The sequence below is a fragment of the Nothobranchius furzeri genome, chromosome 11 (genome assembly GCF_043380555.1).
Source record: "Nothobranchius furzeri strain GRZ-AD chromosome 11, NfurGRZ-RIMD1, whole genome shotgun sequence".
NCBI classification, from domain to species: domain Eukaryota; kingdom Metazoa; phylum Chordata; class Actinopteri; order Cyprinodontiformes; family Nothobranchiidae; genus Nothobranchius; species Nothobranchius furzeri.
Genome location: NC_091751.1, coordinates 66,140,165 through 66,164,337, shown reverse-complemented (window position 1 = coordinate 66,164,337; position 24,173 = coordinate 66,140,165). Strand labels below are relative to the sequence as shown.

The 24,173-nt window shown below is 44.8% G+C and overlaps 1 protein-coding gene across 3 annotated transcripts in view; it reads left to right on the top strand.

The window, feature by feature from the left end:
* Positions 1–24,173, top strand: part of kiaa1217 (KIAA1217 ortholog) — a 53,179-nt gene that overhangs the window by 26,759 nt on the left and 2,247 nt on the right. For 2 of the 3 annotated variants that reach the window (XM_054745790.2, XM_015957590.3), the window contains exons 11-19: positions 5,868–6,043; positions 6,632–6,768; positions 7,563–7,710; positions 7,802–8,063; positions 14,853–15,102; positions 15,348–15,440; positions 15,720–15,840; positions 15,928–15,988; positions 19,864–21,669. In XM_054745790.2, coding sequence (XP_054601765.1) covers positions 5,868–6,043; positions 6,632–6,768; positions 7,563–7,710; positions 7,802–8,063; positions 14,853–15,102; positions 15,348–15,440; positions 15,720–15,840; positions 15,928–15,988; positions 19,864–21,669 — 3,054 coding nt within the window. The remainder of the gene's footprint in view (positions 1–5,867; positions 6,044–6,631; positions 6,769–7,562; positions 7,711–7,801; positions 8,064–14,852; positions 15,103–15,347; positions 15,441–15,719; positions 15,841–15,927; positions 15,989–19,863; positions 21,670–24,173) is intronic. The other variant, XM_015957591.3, reaches the window with a different exon arrangement.

Here is a 24,173-nt window from a genome sequence, read left to right as displayed (position 1 = left end):
CTGGGAGAAGAGAAGGCATACCCACAGAGTTAAAAAACCTCTCCATATCGCTCAAACAGGTAGTAGAATCTGATGTATTTAGTTTTGAGTAAAAAGCTCTAAATTTGTCATTGATTGCTGTCCGTTCAGATGCAATGTCCCCGCTGTCTGTCCTAATGCCCCGTATAGATTTTTTGGCCCTTGCACCGCACAGCTGATTGGCCAGAATTTTACCGGTCTTCTCACCATGCTCATAAAAATTGCTCTTACTTCTGATCGAACAGCCTTTGACCTGGCAGGAAGAAAGAATATTGAATTCAGTCTGTAGCTTTAATCGTTCTTCATACAATGCAGGAGATGGTGAGTGTGCATGTAGTCTATCCAAATTAAGAATTTGGTCTGAAATATTCTTCTGTCTCTTTTCCACAGCTCTCCATTTAAATGCAGCAAAAGAAATTATTTCGCCCCTGAGGAAGGCCTTCAATGCTTCCCAGATTGTTTGACAAGGCATGCCTGGGGTCCTATTTTCAATCAAAAAGGTTTTAATTTTAGAGGAAATATCTGATACAATTATAAAGCATTCATTTTTATTTGATATAATATTTTAGGCAACAAAGGGAATGTTATGTTCAACAAGAATGGTGGTGCCCCTGGCCTTTACTTTGAAATTAGAATGAAATGACTGCCCCGACCAGCATTTCCCCAAATACCGCTGATCTGAATCTCGCAAATGAGTTTCTTGTAAAAACACTATCCCAGACCTGAGTTGTTTAAGGCGAGAAAAGACTCTTTTCCGTTTAACCGGGTGGTTCAGTCCTTTTACATTCCAACTGACATGGTTAAGATTGCTGTTCATCTAGAGTGATCCTTTAATCATAGTACCTAGAGTACCCCCGAGTGACAGGAGGGAAGAGGAAGGAAGGGAAGGAAAATAACATACATAAAGAAAATAAAATACATTTTAAGAAGAAAAAAGCAGTCTCAACGAACCCCCCCCCCCCCCCCCCCCCAAAAAAAAAAAACCCTGAAAACAACACAGGTTGCAAAACAAAAGAAACCACTGTAATTCTCCTACTACTCTAGCCTAGTGAACTAGACCAAATTCTTGCTTTGCAAAGTTTGGTCTAGGCATGCTCCATTGGAATCTCCGCAGTTCCTACTAAGACTCTGGCTGGCCAATCACAGCTCTCTAGAGGGGTTTCAAACACATAAAGAGCTGTGATTGGTCCATAATGGTGGGCCAATCATAGTGCTCTATCTGCTTAGTGAACAAATCACAGAGCTTTATCTGCTTTGTGGGCCAATCAGGGCACTCTATATGCCTGGTGGGTGGGATGATGCAACAGAGTGAAACAAGAGTATGTCACATTCATTGTCCAGTGGAATGCGGAGATCATTTGAAAGACAACGGTAGAACCCGCCCCACAACCGAGAGCCGTCAATGGAGCGTGGCCAGACTAAATAATACATTTATTTAGTCTGGCTTGCCAGGCTACTACTACTCATCATCAGCATACCAAAAATATACTCCCAAACTAAACCAGCTTTTCCCTGCGTCACAACAAATAAACAACTATTCTTCACCCAGCTGAAAATTGAGGGCTAAATAGAGCGTCAAACGTACAACAAGATATTTTATCTTATAATAAACTGCCAACAAATACAAGGAAACAAAACAGCGCACCGGTCCTTTCTCAACAGGTACTGATTATTAAAATTTGTATGCAATTTTAATCGGACTGTGACTGTTGGAAGTCCAAGTATTACCTGAGAAGTTCAGAAGGTCCAGGCCGGATCACGGTGATGCACTCACCATGTTCCCCCTCCATAGACCGAAGGAGTTCGGCAGCTGCGGAAACGGACCGCAACCACTGTCTCTCCCCATCCGAGAGGGTGACACGCAGCTTCGCAGGGAAGAGAAGAGACGGCCGCAGTCCTTTGGTGTAGACTTCAGCCATAACTTTCTTATACTCAGCCCGCTTCTTCAGGGCATCAGCGCTGTAATCCTCGTAGAAACGAAGCTTGTGCCCCCAGTAAACCACCGTGCCGCACTTCCGTGCCTCCCTCAACACCAAGTCCTTAATTTGGAAACGATGAAAACGAATAATCACCGGGAGCGGGCGCCCCGCTGGACTGGGTTTTGGGGCAAGGCTGCGGTGGGCTCTATCCAGCTCAGGCGGAGATGATAGGATCTGGTAGCCAAAAACCTCCACAAGAAGCCTGGAAAGAAACGCTGTTGGCTGCGGACCTTCCAGGAACTCGGGTAAGCCAACCACTCATAGATTCATCCTCCTGCTTCTCCCCTCGAGGTTGGAAAGTTTGGACTTCAGCATTGCGTTGTCTTCCTGTAGAGTTGCACACACTGTTTCGAGTTGCTCTAAGCGTTGGCTAACTTCCTCGGCATTTGATTCGAGGTCCTTGATGCGTTGCCCGTGTCCTAAGACATCGGTTTGAATTTTGGGGCGACGGTGGCACAGGAGTTAAGTGCTCGCCCCGCTCAGTCTGTCGCTGTCGTTGTGTCCTTGGGCAAGACACTTAACCCACGTTGCCTGCTGGTGGTAGTCGGAGGGACCGGTGGCGCCAGTGCTCGGCAACCTCGCCTCTGTCAGTGTGCCCCAGGGCAGCTGTAGCTACATTGTAGCTCATCACCACCAGTGTGTGAATGTGTGTGTGAATGGGCGAATGACTGATTGTGTTGTAAAGTGCCTTGGGGGGTTCCAGGACTCTAGAAGGCGCTATATCAAATACAGGCCATTTACCATTTTACCATTTACCATTTGTCCAGTTTGAGGTCCAAATGGTCAAACGAGGATTTGAAGTCAGTACCAATCTTCATTCGGAGTTTATCAAGCATTTCTGAGACTTGCGCTGCGGCCAATGGCATGCTAGCTCCGTTAGCTGCATTAGCCCCTGCCGAGGAGCTTTCTGCTACAGAGTCCTTTTTGCTGCCTTTAGTCGATTTAGACATGACTTCCAAGCTCGTGATGTTGTTCCTGATGCTAATGCCCAAGTACCAATGGGGTTACAGATTGAGGAGAGGTGAAGAGAGTAATAAAAACAGATATTCCTGTGGGAGCCAGCGAACTGCACACCCACGCCATCGCTTGCCAACCGGAAGTCCGGTAGGTAGGTTTTAACTGACGCAAATCTGCAACGCCTGCCTCCAGAGGGTTAACATTCATGGACTCACCCATCTTGACTCGCGACAGGAAAGGCTGTTGTTGGTTTAGCTTCCAGGAAGCAGCAGAGAATGTCTTGGCTAGTAGAAGCTAACTGTTAGCATTAGCAACTCCACCACACAGGAGAACCCCAGACTTGTATTATGTGTGGAGCTGAAACATGAATGTGGTAGAGCTGTTTTGCTGTTAAACAATCAGAAGCGAGACGGCCAGATATCAGGAAATAAGAGTCCAAATCCTGCCGTCCGAAGCTCTCCTCTGATCTCTTCCAACTTCCTGAAGCTGAACTCTGACAAAAACTGAAGTGCTTCACACGGGCACAAAATCAGCACTAGGGAAAGCTGCAAAGTTCTCTTAGAAAACACTACTGCCACCTGCCTAGATCAGATTAAGAGCCTTGGTGTACTTCGGGACAGCACCCTGTCCTACCAGTCTCACTTCAGCTTCCATCTCTGTCTAATCACTCCATCATGATAGTAAGCAGTTTGGTCTCTTCTCGCCTAGACTACTGTAACTCACTCCTCTTTGGTCTGCAACAGAAGTCTCTACAAACTACCGATTAAATTCAGGGTTGACTACAAAATTTTACTCCTCATAAGGCCATTCCCAACCTTGTCCCCTCATATCTATCTCCACCCTCCCACATGCTCAGATCCACAGCTTCCATCAACCTGCACACCCCCTGCTCTTCCTGTCACCATGGGAAGTCGAGCATGCAGCAGATCTGCCCGCTCCCTTTGGAGTTCATTACCAGCTGAACTCAGGAAAACCGCTACCCTGCACCGATTGAAGACTGAACTAAAAACTCACCTGATCAAGAGAGTTTGAAATGGCATAACAGCATGAGGACATTCTTTGATTGTGACGTAAGAGAGGCTTTTTGCCTTTTTGGGGGGTCTCTGTGACACCAGGGTTCACTGTAAGTCAGGAGCTCTCCATTCATCCCTGTAATGGTCCTTGCTGCTCTGAATTAGCTCTTCTGTCTCTCCTCCTGCTGCTGAGGTACCGTATCACCACTGCCTGTCTTGGAAAAGATTGTTTAGAACTGCCCAGACTGTGAGTGAGCTTGTTGACCAAAGGGGTCGAGGGAAGCTGCTGGATGCACGTTCCAGAGTTCTCCAGAGGTTCCAGACTGAATTAAATGTTTCCTCAATGTAGTTGAAACCTCCTCCAATCAAAGAGGGTCTTTGTCTCTGCTAAAATGGTCTGAATAAATCTGGGTTCACCAACTCCAAGCTCAGGTGGCTCTGTGAGTGTTAGCCACAGAGGCTGTGGGACAGAAGCCATTTCTGCCAAGTTCTCCCCTAATGTCCTAGAGGTCAGACATGAGGAGAAGAAAATCTAGGAGCCTTTCAGCAGAACATCCTCCAGCTTCTCCCTCTGGCATAAGAGATGTCTACAGGTTGCTTTAGTGAGGTTGCCATCTCCACTAGTGTTGTCAAAAAAATCGATACCTAGATATAAATCCATGCTTAAAGTGGATCTAAACTAGATATTCCATCCCTGTGGTATCAATATTATGGACTATTATACACAGCCTTCTTCAAGTACACCGGCACGCACGACGTCCAGATGCCGTAAAGCAGCCTCCGCCTCCCAGACAAACAGAAGAAGAAGACGCCGCATGGCTACATTGCAATTTCCCACGCGAGTTGTCTCCGATCCAAGTTTTGTCTGCCAAATAAATAAACAAAAACATAAACAGTGAATTTGGGAGGCGCTTCACAGCCCAACTTAATTAGCATACAAGTCCGACACGTAGTTGTATATTTACGCTTATGTGCTTAAAGGAAACTCCCGTTTATTGCAACCCGGACTTAATTTCTAGCATGCAGTACGTTTGTTTACTCACGCTGACAACTTTGGTGCTACTTGGATTCCCCGGGGTATTTAGATCCATCGCCGAATCGCCGTCAGCGTATATCCATATAACGGGTGCGGACGGGCACCCATGGTGCAGCCTCGAAATAAGACTTTATCTGCACCAAAACATCTTCATGTCGAAAGGTTTTTTTAGGAATCATTATCATGATTCCCCTGTTCTTTTGGAGCGGGTCTGGGATTTCTAGGCGTGAACAGACTAGCCGCGGCTAACTAACCGGCGCTTTTAATGACGTCACTGCCGTGCGCCAATCTGTTTTTATTAAGATTACCGGTAGATGTACCTTTGTCCTACTGTGGAGAAATCCGTTTTCTCCCTTTATTGACCAACAGAGTTGTTCAAAAGTACAGAACAAAACATATGGCGTTACATCTTATGACAAAAATGCACCTTAAACAGAGTTTAAGCAGCAAAACATCACTCTGCAAATAGTGTCTATATAGTGAGACAATTCATGATTTAAAGTGTTAACTTTTGCCAGTTTTTGTATGCACGTTTTAAAAAATGCTGATACTTGAAAGGTTTAAGCACTTTATACACTTAATTCTTAACATTTAATTTTTGCAATATAAATTGAGGAATGTTATTTTTTGAATAAACTTGTTCAATAAATTGGTGTTTTTAAATAGTATCGAAATCGAGTATCCAGTTTTTTTCCCCCCCAGTATCGAATCGAGTTTGAAATTTTAGTATCTGACAACCCTAATCTCCACACAGGTGTCGGAGAGACGATGCGATGCTAACTCACTTTTACAGGTTCAGCGCTTATACAGGCTTTTATGGTTTAAGCTTGTTCCTTTAAGTAACACAGAACTACCATGTTCCAGCTGTCCAACCTCGATAATATTAGTTCAATGCTGCGGATGGTCAGCCAGGAGCTGATGATGCAGATCCGAGAGAAGCTGGCCGACTCTGAGGAGGCAGCATACATCCAGAGAGCTGAGATGGAGCAGAACAGGATCCACTACCTCGCTACTGAGGAGAGATTCCTCTCACAGCTCAGGTAACGGATCTTTCTCAAAAGGTATTTGCCACGGGCGCTCAAAGTTATAGCTATAACATATAAAAATGTTGAAATCAGTTTCTACACAGCTGTGCAGTAATGAAACACTCGTAACGAACGCTTTATTTCGCCTCAAACCATCCTAGATGAAGGGGGGAGGTTGGCTGGGGGTTTCATCCCCGACACGTGTGGGTGCGAGCTAAAGTACATGATGTGCTCTGATTGGTTAAAACTTCCATTACCTTAGAAAGGTATCTGGATAAAGACAATTTACTTTGACAATCTAAAAGGAAGGAGATCAGTGAAGCTAACCTTTAACTTTCATAGTTTCCAGCAGAACATGAATAAAACAGACATTTATAGGTTGGTGGATGAGAGGGTCTGTAGTCATAGATCTTTCTAGTACGATGCTTACTGCAAATAAACCTACAGGAAGCTTTCTGGAGACCTTTTACAGCAAGGATTTCCAGAATAAAAGCACAAGAGAATCAGGGATTAGAGCTCTCTAAAGATAATTTCTGCCATTAGTCACACCTTGATGCTGGGATTTCTATTTCTGCAGTTTTTGTGTTTTCTTTCTTCAACTAGTGAACTGGAAGACCAGATGGAGTGTTTACAAAGCTCTGCCTCCAGTCCCATGAGACGGGCATCAGTCACTCTAAAAGATGTGGAGGAAGTAGAAGTACTTCTACAGCAGGTTGGACAGAATCTGGCCGTCCTCAAAGGTTGGTCCATCCAAAAAAAAAAAAAAAAAAAGGTTGGTCCATCAAAGCGGCACTGAAGGAAATTACATTTTCATTTATTATTTTAATAATTAAATAAGATTAACTGGACTAGTGCAACACAGTTTAAATGGTTTTAAACTTTATTTAAAAACAAAATTTTCTCACTGTGAAAAAACTCTTTTCAGTACAAGCATGACCTGACAGCACTTCAAAGTGTTCAACACACCGTTAAAATCCACCCCGGTTAATTTACACACGCAAACAAACGTGAAAATAGTCTTCTACCCCTATTTCCTGCGTTAGCTGCATATACTGTAGAAAATAGAAACGCTCAGATTAGAGGAGTCAGATCTACACCACAACACCTTGTGTTATTCATGCAGATAAAACATCAACGCTGCAGCGCAAACAGAGTCAGTGGTAGAGTCACGCCTATGTTAGCCAATCAGAGGTGAGATGTCAGAATATCAGGAAATAGGACTCCAAATCCTGTCGTCTGAAGCTCAGCTTCTACGAACTTCTATGAAACAAGAGTGCCAAAGCTTCTTTTCAACTCACATGACGTTCGTTTATACTAGAGCCAATCGTAAATGTGATGAAAAACTAGTGATGTTGGTCTTTAAATGTATTTGCAGCACAGAAAAAAAACTTTCCAAAGATTTTAATGATCCATAGTTAGCCAAAAAGCTTGGAGCCCCCCATTATTTAGCCTTCAGACCTCACAACTTCATTTGTGTGTGTGTGTGTGTGTGTGTGTGTGTGTGTGTGTGTGTGTGTGTGTGTGTGTGTGCCAGGAGAATTCCCCGTGCTGCAGGCCAACATGTGTTCAGTGCTGAGGACGGAGGTGGAGGCAATGCGGTTCCTGAAGGAGGAACCTCATAAGATGGACTCCATGTCACAAAGGGTCAAAGTCCTGAGTGACGTTCTCAGCTTCCTTCGCGGGTACCCACCAGCACTATTTAAAGTGAATCTGCTCGGCCAAGAAAACCTAAGGTCCTGGTGTGAGATTTTGTCTTTTCTCTGGTTTCGACAGGTCTCTGTTAGAGTCAGTTCCTTCAGCCAGATCAGCGGAAGCAGACCCTCTGAAGGTCTTGGACCAGGAACCCTCAAATCCCCAGAGCCTTTTCAGCTTTCCAAAACTCCAGTCTCTACATTCAGTCAGAGCCCTCCTGCCCACTGTCGCCCAATCCGTGGGCCAGGCTGGGGCAGCAGCCTCTGTGGTTCAGCCCTGCCTCGACCAACTCAGCCCTCCACCAACATCTGCTCATGGACAAGACTCACTCACCATGGCTGAGGTACCACTAACAAGACCTGTGGCTTCTCAAAGGGGCATATTTAACCAATAAAAGCATAGTTCCTCTAGCCTAGCAAGCCATCCTATATATGTGAGTAAATAGTCTGACCATGACCCATGGACAGATAGTGGTTGTCTTTTAAACCACATGTGTCAGACACAAGAGCATTTTATGAAGTGAACGATGGTAGCATTTTTATGTGGCCTGCGAGATAAATATCAAAAATGTATTAAAACTGACCCACTGGTTGATTTTACCATTAAGACTACAACTTCTATGATGCTTTGCGGCATTATCACGGAGCCGACGCGCCCCCTCCTTTGTGTTTTTTCCAGCGTCTGCTGCAGGTGTCTGCAGCTCCGCTGTCTCGGACAAACTAAACACTCCTCTCACTCAGTGCCGAGTTTACTCAGCTACTTGCCGACGTTGAAGCCAAGAAACGGAGATCTTAACCGCTCAGTATTGTGCTCACGACTGACAGAGAAAGTTTTCCAACTAACTTCCAGACAGAGCTGGTATAACTCCAGCGAGCAGCGACACGCTCAAGCCAGCATGACTCTGTGGCTGCTGTAGTTTTTATTTTTCTTCCCCGACACACAACGACGTGGTCAAGCTGGTCAGACATGTTCAGCAGCACAAACCCATGTGAGCACCTGTTGTCATTTAATGTTGTCATTATTATGATGAAGATGAACAAAACAACAGGAGTCTTCTCAGCTCAGAGCTCCTCAACGCCATGATGCAGGTATCTGGCTGGAACAGGTGAGCATCACAGTAAACCAGTGGAGCAAACGGAGCTTTAAATATGTTGGTTTTATGCTCTTTTTCTGCTCCAAAACATGAAAGTTAACAGGTGAGATGTTGCATTTTCATTTAAGATAAAATGATATTTTTATTTTGTTGTTGGCCCGTGAGAAAAGATTTAACCTACAGTAAACAGGAAGTGGAAAGGCTGCAGATAGATGAATAGAATAGAAAATCCTTTATTGTTTCTGAGTGGGGAAAGCTAGACGTCACAGCAGCAATGACACTTATTATGATAAATGATCTGCACTTGTATAGCGCCTCTCAGAGTAAGGACTCCAAAGCACTTTACACTACAGTGTATCATTTATCCATTCACACACACATTCTTACACTGGTGGAGATGACAGGCGAGGCTGCTGAGCACAGGCGCCACCGGACCCTCCAACCACCACCAGCAGGCAAGGTGGGTTAAGTGTCTTGCCCAAGGACACAACAGCAGAATTCTAAGTCCGGAGCCGGGATCGAACCTGCAACCTTCCGATTACTGGACAACCCGCTCAACCTGTTGAGCTACTGCTGCCCCGATGACATTTATTACAGGAGAAAATAAGGAGAATAAAAAATAAGAAAAATGAATAAACAACAAGAAAACATAAATCCTGAATAGATTTTAAAAATGCTGAATTTACAAGTAATGAATACCACTGATGCGTTTTATTTAAAATTGGCTTGCTCGTGTGTAATTTGGTTATTCCACATTCAGTGTTAATGCAAAAATAAGTTTGTTTCCAAATTAAAAGGTTCAAAATTGCATATATGTTGATAAAGAAAATGTGCAAATTTGTCACTTTTTCAAAAATATTAAGTTTGGCCCGCGACTTCATCCCAGATTTTCATTTCGGCCCAGTGTGAATTTAAGTTTGACACCCCTGTTTTAAACTGACAATCATCTCTACTAGTGATGTGTCGGTCGCAAACGAACCGGCTCTAAGAGCCGACTCTTTGAAGTGAATGACGGGAGCCGGCTCGTCATTGGGAGCCATCCCCTCCCCTCCCCCCTCCCCACTTGCTTTGGTGAAAGCTGCAGGTGATTTGTCAACATGTGTAACTGTGTGTCCAGACTGTCCACACATAGTGCAGTGGGGGGGGGGGGGGGGGTTTAGAGGGAGGATCAGACTCAGACACAGCAGAGCACATGCGGGTGGAGGGAGATGAGAGGGAATGGGGAGGAGGAAAAAGGCGAGCGAGAGAGAGGAGAGTGCGACGAAGACGGTGAGAAAATGAGCACCAGCAGTCGGAAAGTGGAGATTTCTTAAAGTGTTCAGTTATAAAATCCATAGAAATGATAAATATTTGATATATTGCATTTTTTTACTTTAGTAAATCATTGTACATATAGTTTTGCATTATTCTGGTTATAAATGTACTCTACGCAACAGAAAATCTGAGGAGCCACTTGGTGAGCTGAGCCAAAAGAACCGGCTCTCTAAAAAGAGCCGGAATTCCCATCACTAATCTCTATGCTGATGATTGTCAGCTTTATTCGCCAATTCAGCAAGGGGCCAGGGGTGGCCTACAGCAGCTGGTGACTTGTTTACAGGATGTTACTCAATGGATGGGGTCCGATTTCCTGAATTTAAATGAGGGCAACACTGAATATGTAATAGTTTTTACCTCAAATGACCACCAGCCCCATGGACTGGACCTTTCATTGCTGCTCCCCTGATCACTCTATTGCTGCAAAGTCTGTGATCACAGAGCTGGGTGTTAAAATAGATTCTCCTCTGCGATTTGATGTTCAGGTAAATCCTTGTTGTTCATTCTTGTTTTTACCAGTTGAGGCATTTATCCATGATTGAGTCGATCCTCACAAACAGGAGTTGGAAACCGTAGCCAACACTTTTATTACCTCGAGACCTGTATGCTGGCCTGAGCCAGTCCTCAATGACTCGGCTGCAGCTGGTCCAGAATGCTGTTGCTAGGTTTATTATGGAGCATGGAATTGCCAGTATGTCACTCCCCTCCTGACTGCTTTGGACTGGTTACCAGTGAAACACTCTATCCTATTCAAGATCCTGGTCTTTGTCTTCAACAGTTTGTCCGGAACTGCCCCACTGCTGACCCGCTATGTCCCTGCAAGTTCATTACGTTTGTGTCAGAGTGACCTCCTAGTGGTTCCGTAAGTCCGGGGCTGATCATGCCTTTTCAGTTCTTGGTCCTCGGCTTTGGAACCAACTGCCACTAGAAATAAAACATTCCACATCACTGCCCACTTTTAAAGCTAGGCTGAAGGTCCATCTTAGGTCTAGTTCCTAGCCTTTGTACTCTTGTCTTAACGGGGGACGGCTCCCAATGACGAGACAGCTCCCATCGTTCACTTCATAGAGCCGGCTCTCAGAGCCGGTTCGTTCGCGACCGACACATCACTAGTAGCTGGACTCGGTTTAGCCTTTGAAATGTGTTTCCCAAACTGCTACACATGGCAGCAGCATCAGAACGTTTTGCGCTCATAACAAGCTGATTCATAAAACAAGAAACCTGCAGCCTCTGTGAGTTTATGCAGATCAATGCTTAACACTAGAGCTAATTCAGCTGTAAACATTATGCGCACCTATTATGTCCCCCAACTTGCTAGGAATGATGCGGTGGAGGGAGTAATGCAAACATGTGAGGTTTTAAATAATAACAAAGTAGTGTGTCGCTAGAAACAAGGATTTTATTACAAAAACTCAAGTGGACAAAAAGGGAATATTTCCGTAAGAAAACAAAGGAGCTATGTACATAAGGTTTTACCAGAAAGCGCCAGCCCAAAAGGGGCTGGGATTACTAACAGAAATAGTCCACCGAAAATCCACAACGTAAAAAGGAGCAGTCGCTCAGGCAAATCCAAATCCGAGTGTATAACCAAAGGTCGAGTTTACAAACACAGCTGATCAGAAAGTTGAGCACATGAGAAGAGAGGAGAGAGGAGAGGAGTGAGAACACTTCCGTGCTAACACTTCCCTGTAACCTTCTCCCAGTCTCAGCCCAGGTGACAGCCTTTTATCAACTGTGGTGTGATTAGAATCACACACAGCTGGGCAACTGGAGGAAGGAGCCAGGTGAGGACGGCACCACTGAGGCTATCTGGTGGCCGGAAAAGGGAGCATCTGTAACAGCACCAAAGGTGACAGATGTAATGACTCGTCATCGGATTCTGCTCCTCCTGATGGGTGTTCCGGCTCGTAGAACCTGGACGTCCGTTGATTCCGGCATGGCTGTTGGGATACTTCGCTCGCTGGGACCTGACCTGCCTGCTGCTCTTTCCCGCACTGAATCACAATAAGTGCAATTACAAAGATCAATATGCTATTTTGGAAGTATTCCCTACCCGTGGATATATAAGTTTGCTCTTGCTTCAAATGATCACCTCCACGTGGATACCTTAATAATCTGCTGACTTGTGTGCTTCCAAAGGGATTATGCAAGACTGTTGAAACCATAGACTCTTCTTCGGAGTGGGGTTCGTACCTCACCACTTTTGGCCTCTTCCTGGGGAACTGCACCTTCCCCTGTCGTCGGAGTCCCTTTAGGACTCTGGTTTGTTCAACGCCAGGTGGTCTCTGTATGGGCCACCGTACCATTGAAAAGGGGGAATATGTAACGGAATGAAATGACTGTTTTCCACCTAAAGGTCATTTCCCCCTCTTCTCTGACACATAACTAGTCTGCATGAGATATGGCCTCGAGGTCTCATGCATTTGCTATAAACTGCTTTCTTTCCAGCTCAAGAGAAGAATGAAGAAAGTACTCTCTCCTTTTAATAAATCAAAGAACTCTATTTTTAATAAAGCTAATCAAACAAAGTGTTAGTCAATAAATAAGATAGGACCAATCTGTGAAATCAAAATATTAATTACTTTATTATAATCCTATAGAATATAATAAGTAATATGACTTTAAATGTTTCCACTAGGACTGATCTCACGTAGAGTTAAAAGACATCACACATTGCTTTTACTGATCCAATCAGAATCTGCCAGATCTGACGGAGGCGTGGTTTTGGTGGTGCTTGGTAAGTCTGTCATCTTTTCATTCGACCATAAACCAAAACATCCGAAGTATAAAACTATGCCCACGTCATCTCTAACGCCAGTTCAAAGCGTTCTAGAGGAGTTGTCGGAGTGGCCAATCCGTAACTTTCCTCTTCAGTCAAAAGAACCAACGACAAGCTGGATAAAATCTGTTGCTGTTCCACCTGCTGCAATGGTTCCTTTCAGAATAAAAGCTGAACCAACACGACCCCATTTTGGGTCTCGCTAGATGCCGATAAACTGTCGTGACCCGGAAGTATCTCAAGACTGGTGGTTGGCTGCCGCGGCTTCGGCTCCATAAAGGTCAAGCTGGACCTCTTCACCTCCTGATCTAGACGGGGACTTCCGCTAAGGGTATGTAGACCGACAGAATGGCGTCGAATGTGTTTATGAATCTCCTAACCAAAGCTTAGTGCGAAGACATCACCTTCATTCCCACCAGAACTAATCGCTTCTTCGGATTTGCTGGTTCTGAACAACATTCCACATTACACCATTCTCCGTCTCATTCACCTTAGTTACACCATACATTTCGTGTTAAAGTTAGTCTAGTTTAATCTGTTTAGTAATAAATCTTTACACCTTTAAACATGACTCTCTCTTCTGTTGTCTCTGAGTGAATATGAGGCTGTTACATAATCCCTGCATTAAAAAGTTCCAATCTTCTGGTTAAACAGTACCCACAGATCCATAAGGTTGATTTCATATTTACTATGGAATCTTATGTCTTATGGCTTATTAAATAACATGTAAATTGAATCATTACACAGATCATTTGCTGCTGTGGCCCTCAGACTCTGGAACCTAAACCTCCTTTCTTTCCCATTCTGACCTTCAGTTTGGAGTTCAGGAGAATGTCTTGAACACAATCTAACACCAAAGAAACTGAGTAAACAGTTTTATTTCATGTGTGAAAAACTGTGGTTATTTTATCATACAGCTATTATTTCATGACTTTATGCATAAATAGTGAAAGTATATCTTTCTGAATTTCAAAAAGCAAAAAGTAAAAGAAGATGAATGAGGTTAAGCTTGGTTTATGCTTGACACATTTACTTTACGCTTGGTGATGCGGCTCGAGGATGGAACGCGCTTCACAACTCGCAGCGTTTATGGTTCATGCGGCTCGTCTCTGCGGTGAACCAATATTCTCCCAAACTGTAGGGGGCAGCATGGAGCTCTACGGCATGCATCCAACACTACACCATAGTAGAAGTAGAAATTACTGTTTACAACATGGCATTTCAGCATTTTTAACAGCGTCCTCGTCTTTTCCGACAGTGCGAGCTATTTCTCTCCAAGAATTGTTAGCAACATGTTGATCACGGTGATCTCTGAGAGCTGAATCATACAAATGTCTGTATTTACGAACCTCTGCCATAACTGGTTCTTGCCGGTCCGCCATGTTTTTCCACGTCCGACCATCCGCATGGTTAGAAAATTTCCTAGGTGCGCGGTGCGGAAATTTTGGGCCGTGCGGAGGCGCGATGGAGGGGCGTGGTTGTTAAAATGATGCAAAATGACGCAACTTTTCCGCGCAGAGCCGTGCGGACCTCGCGGGAGCATCAAGCATAAACCAACCTTTAGTGGGAGGGAGGGAGGGAGACAGCAGTCCTGGTGTGTTTTCTTAGGAGGAGGAGATTAAATGCATTTTTCTGCTTGTTATGGTAAATGGTCTGTATTTGTATAGCACCTTCTTAGGGTGCAACCCCCCAAGGCACTTCACAACACAATCAGTCATTCACACATTCACACACTGGTGGGGATGAGCTGTGTAGCCACAGCTGCCCTGGGGCGCGCTGACAGAGTCGAGGCCTGCTGAACACTGGCGTCACCAGTCCCTCCGACCACCAGCAGCATTGTTATATTAATGGTTAAAGGTGTTGTGATCTAATTTTGTTTGTATCTTAGAATGTCTTCATGTTTGAACCTTGCTGAACCACGCGTCTTCTCTATCACCAACCTACAGGCTACACCCAAACAAACTCAAGATGGTAGGTCGGACGTAGACATCAGCGATGCAAACTGGAACCATTCCACTACCAACGCAGCCACCCAGTTACCTCTCCGTACCAGCACAGGCCATATCCAGCTCCTACAGGTGGACCAAACCATGAAGACCATCATCCCTGAGTCAGATGTCAAAGAGAGTTTCTGTCATTCAACCTCAAGATGGACTCGGTCAGAGCAGAACGCACCTCTGGGTGTGCCTGAGCCAGGTGGGCTGGACTGTAAAAGCCACATTAAGTCTGACATGATCACACGATTGATCACATATTGACTGACCCACACCTCATCACTGTCGGTTGAACATTTTCTGGGTTTAGTTTTTATAATACAATTTTATTTATCATTCCTGTGTGCCAATAAAAACATCCAAACTTGTATTTATTAGCTTACTTGGATTTTTTTCCCGTTAACTGTCTGTTTACTTCCTATGTTTGTCTTTGCGCTACAAACTCAGCAGAAAAGGAGCAACTGTCTCACATCCAAGAAGATAAAACTCTGCAGCCAAGAGATGATGTGAAATCCTCCCAACGCAGCAAGTCAGATACAGGTATGAGTGAAACGTACACATGAATCCATCCTTTGACCCCGGCTGGAGGTCCCACAGTAAACTGGTGGAAAGGATGTATTTTATTCTAAGTAAATATAACATTTGTTTATTCCTATCCAGAGTCTGTATCCTTTGCATTCTGAGAGCTGACAGAGAAACCACTATTTAGCAAAAACATTTGTTTTAAAAATAATTGTCCTGCAATTGCAACACTTCACTCTTTTTCCATCAAAAATGAGAAAGTTGGTAGTCAGAGCTTTGATGTGATGCTTCTGGCAGCTTGTCTGGTCACTTCATCCCCGGAGCACGGCAGGCAGACACGAGTAGAGAAAACCCACAGCTCCAGTGAGAACAGTGACAGTGGGCTGAGTCGGGACACGTCTCCAGCGTGCTCCACAAGGTCAGTGGTTCTGCAGTAATAAAGCTGGGATCTTTACAGAGCTAGAATATTTGCTCTCATCTTCTCATTTTACTACTGTCTGTTCAGGTTGCAAGACATCATGTCAGACGTGATTCCTCCTTCCCACAAAGATCCTGCTGGAGCCGCGGTAAGGGCAGACCACAGTCAACAAACTCATTGTGCTAAAATTAATGGCTGATGTTGTAAAAACTGCAAGACTAAGGTGTCATGTTCTAACACAAACGGTGAAAGTTGGTGACGCTGGAAAGACAGATGACCTCCAGCGCATGAGGTTAGCTACCTCATCCGTGGCACTCGCAATAGGGCACCAACTCAAGCTGTGGAAGGCTTCACAGAATAACACTTCCAGAAAATCCGAGAGCAGGAGATGAAAAGAGACTCAACAGGTCAGACACAGAGACAGCTCACTCAAAAAACCGGGAAGGCTGTGGAAGTAAAGTACGATAGCATGAAGACTTGCAGGAGTGTCAGAGGGCTGAAGATACATCAAAGCTGCCAAATGTAGGAAAAAGGTGCCCACGGGAGCAGCACACGGTGGAGGCACCAGGTGAGGACTCCAGTCAGGAAGCACCCTACAGGACTGGAAATCTCTCAGTCCCTGTCATGTAAAGACCACAGGAGGGACCACCCAAACACTGTCTCGGGGAGCATCCTCCATGTTGGAAGAGAAAGAGTTAACTGACCCAAAATTAGCGATAACAGACGCTGTGTCTCAATTCAGGGTCTGCATCCTTCGAAGGACCCAGCCTACTCGGCCGACGTGGGCTGGGTCCTCCGTCGGCCGAGGAGACCGGATGTTAACGGCTGTGAATTTGGACAGGCCTAGCCTTCATGAACTCCCGCCACTCCCTCGGCGAACGTTGCGTCGCCTAGCAACCGTGGAGCCGCTGAGCAGAAGGGAGAAGGAACTTTAAACGATGGAGCTCGAAGTTTTATTTAGTTTCTTAATCATTTCCTTGACCGTTGGAGAGCTAATTCAGAGAAAATACTTTCGACAAGCTGAGCCTGAGCAAAGATGTGATAATAGTTTTTAATACTTCCTAAGGGTCTTAATTTGACCAAAACCGATTTATCACCTTTTAAGACTTTTCAAGACCCAGCGGTTACTCTGTAATGTTAAACAATTCACATTTGTAAACAAAAACAAAATTCAAGTGTTTAATGCAGAACTGATTTTATTTAGATATTTCTTTTATATGTACATGTTTAATCTTTATTAACCATTTTTTCTAGCAAGCCTGTCAAAGTTCTCCCTTCTCTCTCTGTGCCCTCTGCTGCTCTGCCTCCCTCTGCAGCCTCATGTCCTCCCTGATCAGCTCCAGAAGCTGGTCATCGCTGTCACCTTCCCCTGGATGCCCATTTTCTCCAGAATAGTCTTAACAAACATGTAAGAAATGAAACAGGAAGAGAAAAGAGGACAACGGGTTATTCCTTTCATGTTTTCACAGAAAAAAATAAACTCAAACGACAGTTTTTAAAATATGAGATGTTATTGTACCTCCATGCCACAGCCGCCGAATACTTTGCTCCAGTGATCATGTGGTCCATCTCCATCCTAAGCTTAATAAAGTCCCTGGTTTTCTCTTTTGTCCCTAAAATACAAACTTCTATTAAAATCAGGGGGAAACGTAGCGGGAGAAGTACGACACCGAGCAGCTGAACATACGAGCCGAGACCGCAATACAAGCACTTTTACTGTAACATCTCTAACTAAAATAACGTTCATGTATCACAAAAAGCCCTTAACCTAACAGTTTTCAAGTTTATACTGACATTTATATGCGCAATCCTCTCCGACAGCTCCCGCTTCACTGTCCGCCATTGTTTTTAAAAGTTCTGCCGTCCGACCTGCAAGGCATCTTGGGAAATGTAAACCATTGAAGGAAACACCGGACCCATCCTGCTTGCAGGCGAAAAGAAGGCCGGATTCGTCGACCGCATTTGAAGGAGTCTTCAAATTGGGACAGGCCTAGTCGCGGCGCTGTGACGTAACCGGCCGACGAAGGATGCAGACCCTGAATTGAGACACAGCCAGAGACTGGGAACAACTGGACCAAGGCCTCAACAAAGTGCTGGAAGCCACTCTGGCAGGATCAGCGAAGCATAAAGCTAATACTCTTGCAGCAATACTCCACAACTTAGCAAATGAGAGGTTTGGATGTGAGGAGAGGAAAACTAGCAATGAGACGAGGCACCAGCCAGACAGCAGAGAGAGGAGAGTCCATCGGCTGAGTGGCGAAAACAAGAGGAAAGAGCTTACAAGCCAAGTCTCAGAGCATCTCTGTAGATAGCAGAAAGCACTCAGAAAAAGCAAGAGGACAGGGAGAGTAAAAGATCTCAGTTCATCAAGAGCCCCTTTGGATTCACCAGGACATTATAGGATGAAGCTAAAATGGGGAGGCTAATGAGTCCCAAAGAAGACGTGGAGGAGTTTTTAAAGAAAAACCACAATGACGTGTTCAGGAACCAGCCACTGGAGGACAACCCAAGGACTGACAGCGTCGGGCCCCCTGAAAATGAGTTCAGCACTAGTGAACCATCATGAAAGGAAGTCCAAGAAGTGGTGAAGAAATCCAGAACAGGTGCTGTCCAAGCCGTATACCCTATGAGGTGTATAAGTAGCGTTTTCTGCTCCTTTGGAAGCTCCAGAAGCAGCTGGAAAAAGGCAGAGGGCTGTTACATGCGGAAAGAAGAAAACTCCTTGAACACTTCAGAACAATGTCATTGCTAAGCATAGAAGGCCAGATTTTCTTTTCTGTTTTGGCCTGAAGGATGACACTGTGTTGTGTCCTGGACTACAGGACTACAACCGCTAAGACTACGACCGCAAATTTGTTCTGACCAATCAAAATCGTAACGTGATAACGTAACTTCTGTAAACTTCATGTTCAGCCAAGCAACTACTTTGACGTCATCGGCAGTCGAAGGACCCCGAGCCGATCCTGCACCCGAGCAGATCCTGTACCGACACCGGCACACTGTTTGGCTTTCTGGCACCTGTCTGCTGATTCTGGGTGCCCACTGTCCGATAATGCTCTGTAGGCCCCATCCTTCAGTCTGATGGCTCCCCCTAACCACCAGCAAGTTCGAGGGTTACCACTGAGTAGCACCAGGTGATCTTTGAGCACAATGCTGACAGCTTCCACCTGCAACATAGGCTGTCTTGGTACAATGGGCACGGATGGGTGTATTTATGTTTAAAGATGGTGTTCGTTTTGGCTAAAATGCAACTTGAGGAGAGGTCTAGTAAAATAAACTCCACCTGTGCTCAGGTTGGGTGGGCCATTCCTCCCATTCACGCCCCTCCGTGTCACACTGATCTTACCCATGTGAGCAACTAAACCTCGTAGCAGGACAATGCTTCCCCAGTCAGTGCATCATCTAGCACTCTTCCCTGGACAGCCAGGGTCAGTTCCTCAACAAAACGGCACAGGAAATTAACCTTTTGTCCCCTTTTGTTACCTCTCACCCTGGACCAGCTCCAGTGAAGAAGAGAGTCCAAACCCCGTCAGTGACTTGGATTCCAGTATTGCCCATGTTGCTGCTGACTAGACCATGGACGCAATTTTGGGGGGGACAGGGGGGGGGTGTCCGGGGGGGTGTCCCCCCCCCCTTTCCAAAGTCAAGTTTTGACCCCTGCACTTTTTACCATCCAAAAACAATATTACGCTATATTAAATTGACACTGGTTGAGCTCTAGGACCAAGCGGAAAACAACTGTTTGCGTTGAAGCCTGTTTCCCATTAGAGCATACTGTAAAGATACCCCCCCACCCCCACCCCCCCGTGTCCCCCCCACTTCTAAAGTGAAAATTACATCCATGGACTAGACTCAAGGGTAACTGCCTTGTTATATTCTTATTGTAAGGTGCTTTAAATGAAAACATCTTCCATGTGCATAAACACTAAACATCTTTGAAATCTACTGTTGGTGACACTGTTTACAATGTAATAGATCATCTGTAATCAAAATAGTATTTATAATCACTCTGTCTGATTTTAGGTCTCTACAGAAAAGTTTGGTAGGACTCGTCCCCATGGCAAAGTTACGAAAGATGCAAAAGAAAAGGAGAGATCTCCACCCGCTCAAGTGGCCAGTAGGAACTCCACACAGGGTCCCACGATCAAACCCGTAACAGCAGGTGAACTGCAAGATCTTCATGGGGATGGAATAAGTGGAAGTCTTGATGTCAAGAAAGATGTGGAGGAGAGGGAGGCTGAACAAGGACCTTCCCTCGTCTGTAAAACGCAAGAGAAGCAGGAGATGTCTTCTCTTGTAGCGTCAGAGGCATTTCCTCATCCCTCTGAACTTCTGAACATGCAAGAGACAATGGTTCCTACTGGCTCAGCTTCACAGCAGCAACAGGTTCTTTATGTAAACAATCGATGTCAAACTGTCAAAATCAATGTTGATCAGTCTCCATCTCCAACCACGGCAGAAAAGAACGACATTGTTGTGCTGCAAAATGAACCGAATCAAGGAACTGTCGCAGTTCGTGAACAGACATTCAAAAAGTTTGGAAAGAAATCACCAGCTGAGAAGTCTAGTCCAGGAGAACTGGCACACAAACAAGGAAAGTCCAAGTCCTGGACGATAAGGCCATCACACGTGGTGCAGCAGGACGAGACCCTGAGCTCCAGCGAGGACCATGAAACATCCTTCCCACCTTCGTCTCTGTCACCTCAGAACAGAGAGCAGCAAATCCGGGAGGAAACGGTGCCGATGTTTAGAGACCAGGCGCTGATCAGTGAAGAGGGAGGCAGCTTCAGCCACAATATTTGGGACATTGAAGAACCACCTCCTCCTCCACTGACTCACAGACTCGTCATGACTAACATCTGGTCAAAATCTAACATGGACGATCCACACAACAGGCAGAACAGCAAATGTGAGAACGGTGCTCTTGTTAATATGGGCCATGAGAACTACGGTTTCGAGGACAGGGATGAGTCCGACTCTGAACCTACGATGGCTTTCTTCAACATGCCTGTGGACCCTCCATCACCCTACACGCCTCTGTCTACCATCTTTGAGTATGAAGAAGATCTTGAAGTGACTTTGTGTCGGGATGGATTTTTAAAAGAGTCACAATTTGAAGAGGAGCAACGTGCCGACCCTGATTTAGGGTTACGCCTCGCTGACATCTCAGGGAACGGCTCGAATTTTCCACAGCACTCAGAACTGTGTGTTTCACACCCTCAAAACCAAGGCCAGGCTCACACAAACTGCTCCGCAAAGACCGAAGCAAAAAGCAAATTCAAATTTAAGTTTCCCAAACTGTCTGCACTCAGCCAGGCTATTGGGATGGGGACAAAGACGGCTGAAGCAGACAAAGAAAAGAAGGTGGCGTCAGAGTGCAGGTCAGTCGTGGAGACCAAGACTCAAATAAAAGAATGCATGACCTCTGAGGTCAACGGCAGTAAAGAGCTCAGCGTGAGCAGGAGTAACTCCTGTAGCAAAGACACCCCTACAGACGCTAGGATGTCTGAGTCGCACGCTCGGGTAGAAGCACTTTGCAAGAACGCGTTTAAATCTATCAGCAGCTTAGAAGAGTCCATCAAGCAGCTGGAAATCAGCATGGACAATATGGCTGCCCCTTCTTCTCCTCTCCCTACAGTGGCTTCACCTTCTCAGGATCAGAGGTTTTCCTTTGATTCTACTGACAGGCATACACCTAAAGGCAAATCTAAACTAGAGGAGGAGAGAAGACACGCCACCCAGACGTCTGAAGACCCAAATCCAGCTGAGAGGAAGCGAGCCAGATCACAGCCGTCTCACAACTCAGGGAGAGTCGTCACCAAAAGACAGGTTTGATGCTTCTGTGCTCAGAACTTTTCCTGTGCTGGTGGGGGCTCTGAACTGTGACCTCCTGCTTCATGTCTTGAATCTTTCTTTTGTAAAAGAAGTTAATTTACATCTAATTAAGGACCCGTGAGACATTAAGATTCCATAGTGATATGAAATCAATCTTACGGACCGCTGGGTTATTTAACCAGAAGATTGGAACTTTTTATTGCAGGGATTATGTAACACTTCACATTAACTGAGAGACAAGAGAAGAGAGAGTCCTTTAAAACATTTAAGATGATTTATTTCTAAACAATTTAAACAATTTTAAACAAGACTAACTCTAAATGATGGATGGATCTGGTGGAATGAGACGTGAGATGAATGGTGTGTGTGTGATGTTATTATCAGAACTCATGATTAAGGACGGGCCATCCTGGACTCAGTAGCACACTATTTACAGGTTTATGTGGTTGTGGCCGACGGTGGCAATGAAGTTAAGCGCTCGCCCCCAGTGCTCGGCAGCCTCGCCTCTGTCAGTACGCCCCAGGGTAGCTGTAGCTACATCGTAGCTCATCACCATCAGTGTGTGAATGGGTGAATGACAGGTTGTGTTGTAAAGCGCCTTGGGCGGTTCCAGAACTCTAGAAGGCGCTATATCAAATACAGGCCATTTTTGTGGGACAGAATCGGAAAGTTGATCACGTCGTCTCCTGCTGTCGTAAACATTCAGAGACAAGTTAAAAGACACTGAATGCGGCTCTCTGAGTGGAGAGAACACTAGTGGAGAGGAAAAGAAATCTAAAGTGATAGAAGTCCTAAGACACAGTGGCCGAATAATAAATTTTTTTTATTTATTTATTGTTATGCTTTTTTTTTCACCCTTCCACTCCGACCCACAATCCAGCTCAGTAGATGGCAGAAATGTAACTACAAGCTAGATGCCGTCCTCCATTAAACAACAGAAGAAGATGTCTGGGTTCCCACACGTCCTGGAGAACCTGGAAAAATGATTTCCAGTAATGGAAAACACATGGAAAATGGGAAATAAGTAAAATGTCCTGGAAACGTTTAAGTTGCCTGGAAAACTGTTTCTTTTCTTGTGGATGAACCCAAACATTTACGCATGAAGGATGAGCTGTAGCGCTCGTCTGCTTTCATTTCTGCTTCTAGCCGGCACAGCGCTCCATGTGATGCTACCAACCAATCAGATTCCATATTCCCTTAGAACATTTTTCTTCCCAGTGTTTCTGTCTGATTTCTAAAACCCAAGTAAGGATTTATTTCTCCAAAGCTGTGGGCATGTTGTCACTCACGCCTCTGAGCAAAGAACATTTTTGGCTTTAGTGGAGCCGTAACGACGACATATAATCAGTATTTTACTCTGTCAGATTATTTTACACAGACTTGATAAATCAAAATAATTTAGAGTCAAAAACACAAAACTCAGCTATGAATGCCATTGTGTATACCAGATGTGTGATGTGGTTGATGCGAGTAGATGCAATTCATGTATAAGTTTGATTATAGTTAATATTTTCTATTGTTATTAACTGTGAGAGTTTGATGAAATCAAACTTTATTTGTGCAGAACTTTTCATACAAAAGAAAATGCAGCTCAAAGGGCTTTACAGATTAAAATGACCCCTGTAAAGGATGAGTCGTTTACGTCTTACTTTATGAACCATAACATGTGAGATTCCATAGAAATATGAAATATCAATCTGATGGATCTTTGAATATTTTAACCAGAAGATCGGAACTTTTTATTGCAGGGATTAAGCGACACTTCGTATTAACTCCGAGGAAAGAGAGAGAGTCAGGTTTATAATAGTTAAGAAATTTATTTCTACACAATTTAAACAAGACTAACTTAAACACTCTGTGTACTGATGGACTAAGGTGGAGTGAGACGTGATGAATGATGGTGTGTGTGTGTGTGTGTGTGTGGAATAATATTCAGAACCAGCGGATCCGGAGAAGCAGTTAGTTCTGAGTGGGAGTGAATGTTTCACTCTAAACTTTAGTAGGAGGTTTATAACACACACGAAATGCTTTCTGTCGGTCTACATACCCAGGGGAAGCCTCCGTTAGATCCAGAATGCTGAGGTCCTCGTGGACCCTCTTTGGTACCGAAGCCGGTAGAAAAGCAGCGGTGCCGACCAAACTAGTCTTGGAATTCTTCCAGGTCACGACAGGTTATCACTGGCATCTCCGAGACCCTGAAGGTGTCGTGAGGTTCAGCTTTTATTCTGAAGGAACCGTTGCGGTCAGGTGTAACTTGCAACAGATTTTATCCAGCTTGTCGAGGTTCTTTATGGCTGAAGAGGAAGTCCGGACGGCCTGTCCGAGACTTCTCTAGAACGCTTGAACTAAAGTAAAGGTGGTGTGGAATAGTTTTTATAATTGTCATATTTTGGTCTACTGGTGAATCAGAATTTGACATGCAAAAGAGGGTTTATACAAACACCACAGAAAACCACGCCTAGCCGGAAACAAAGGTTCTGATTGGATCAGACAAAAGG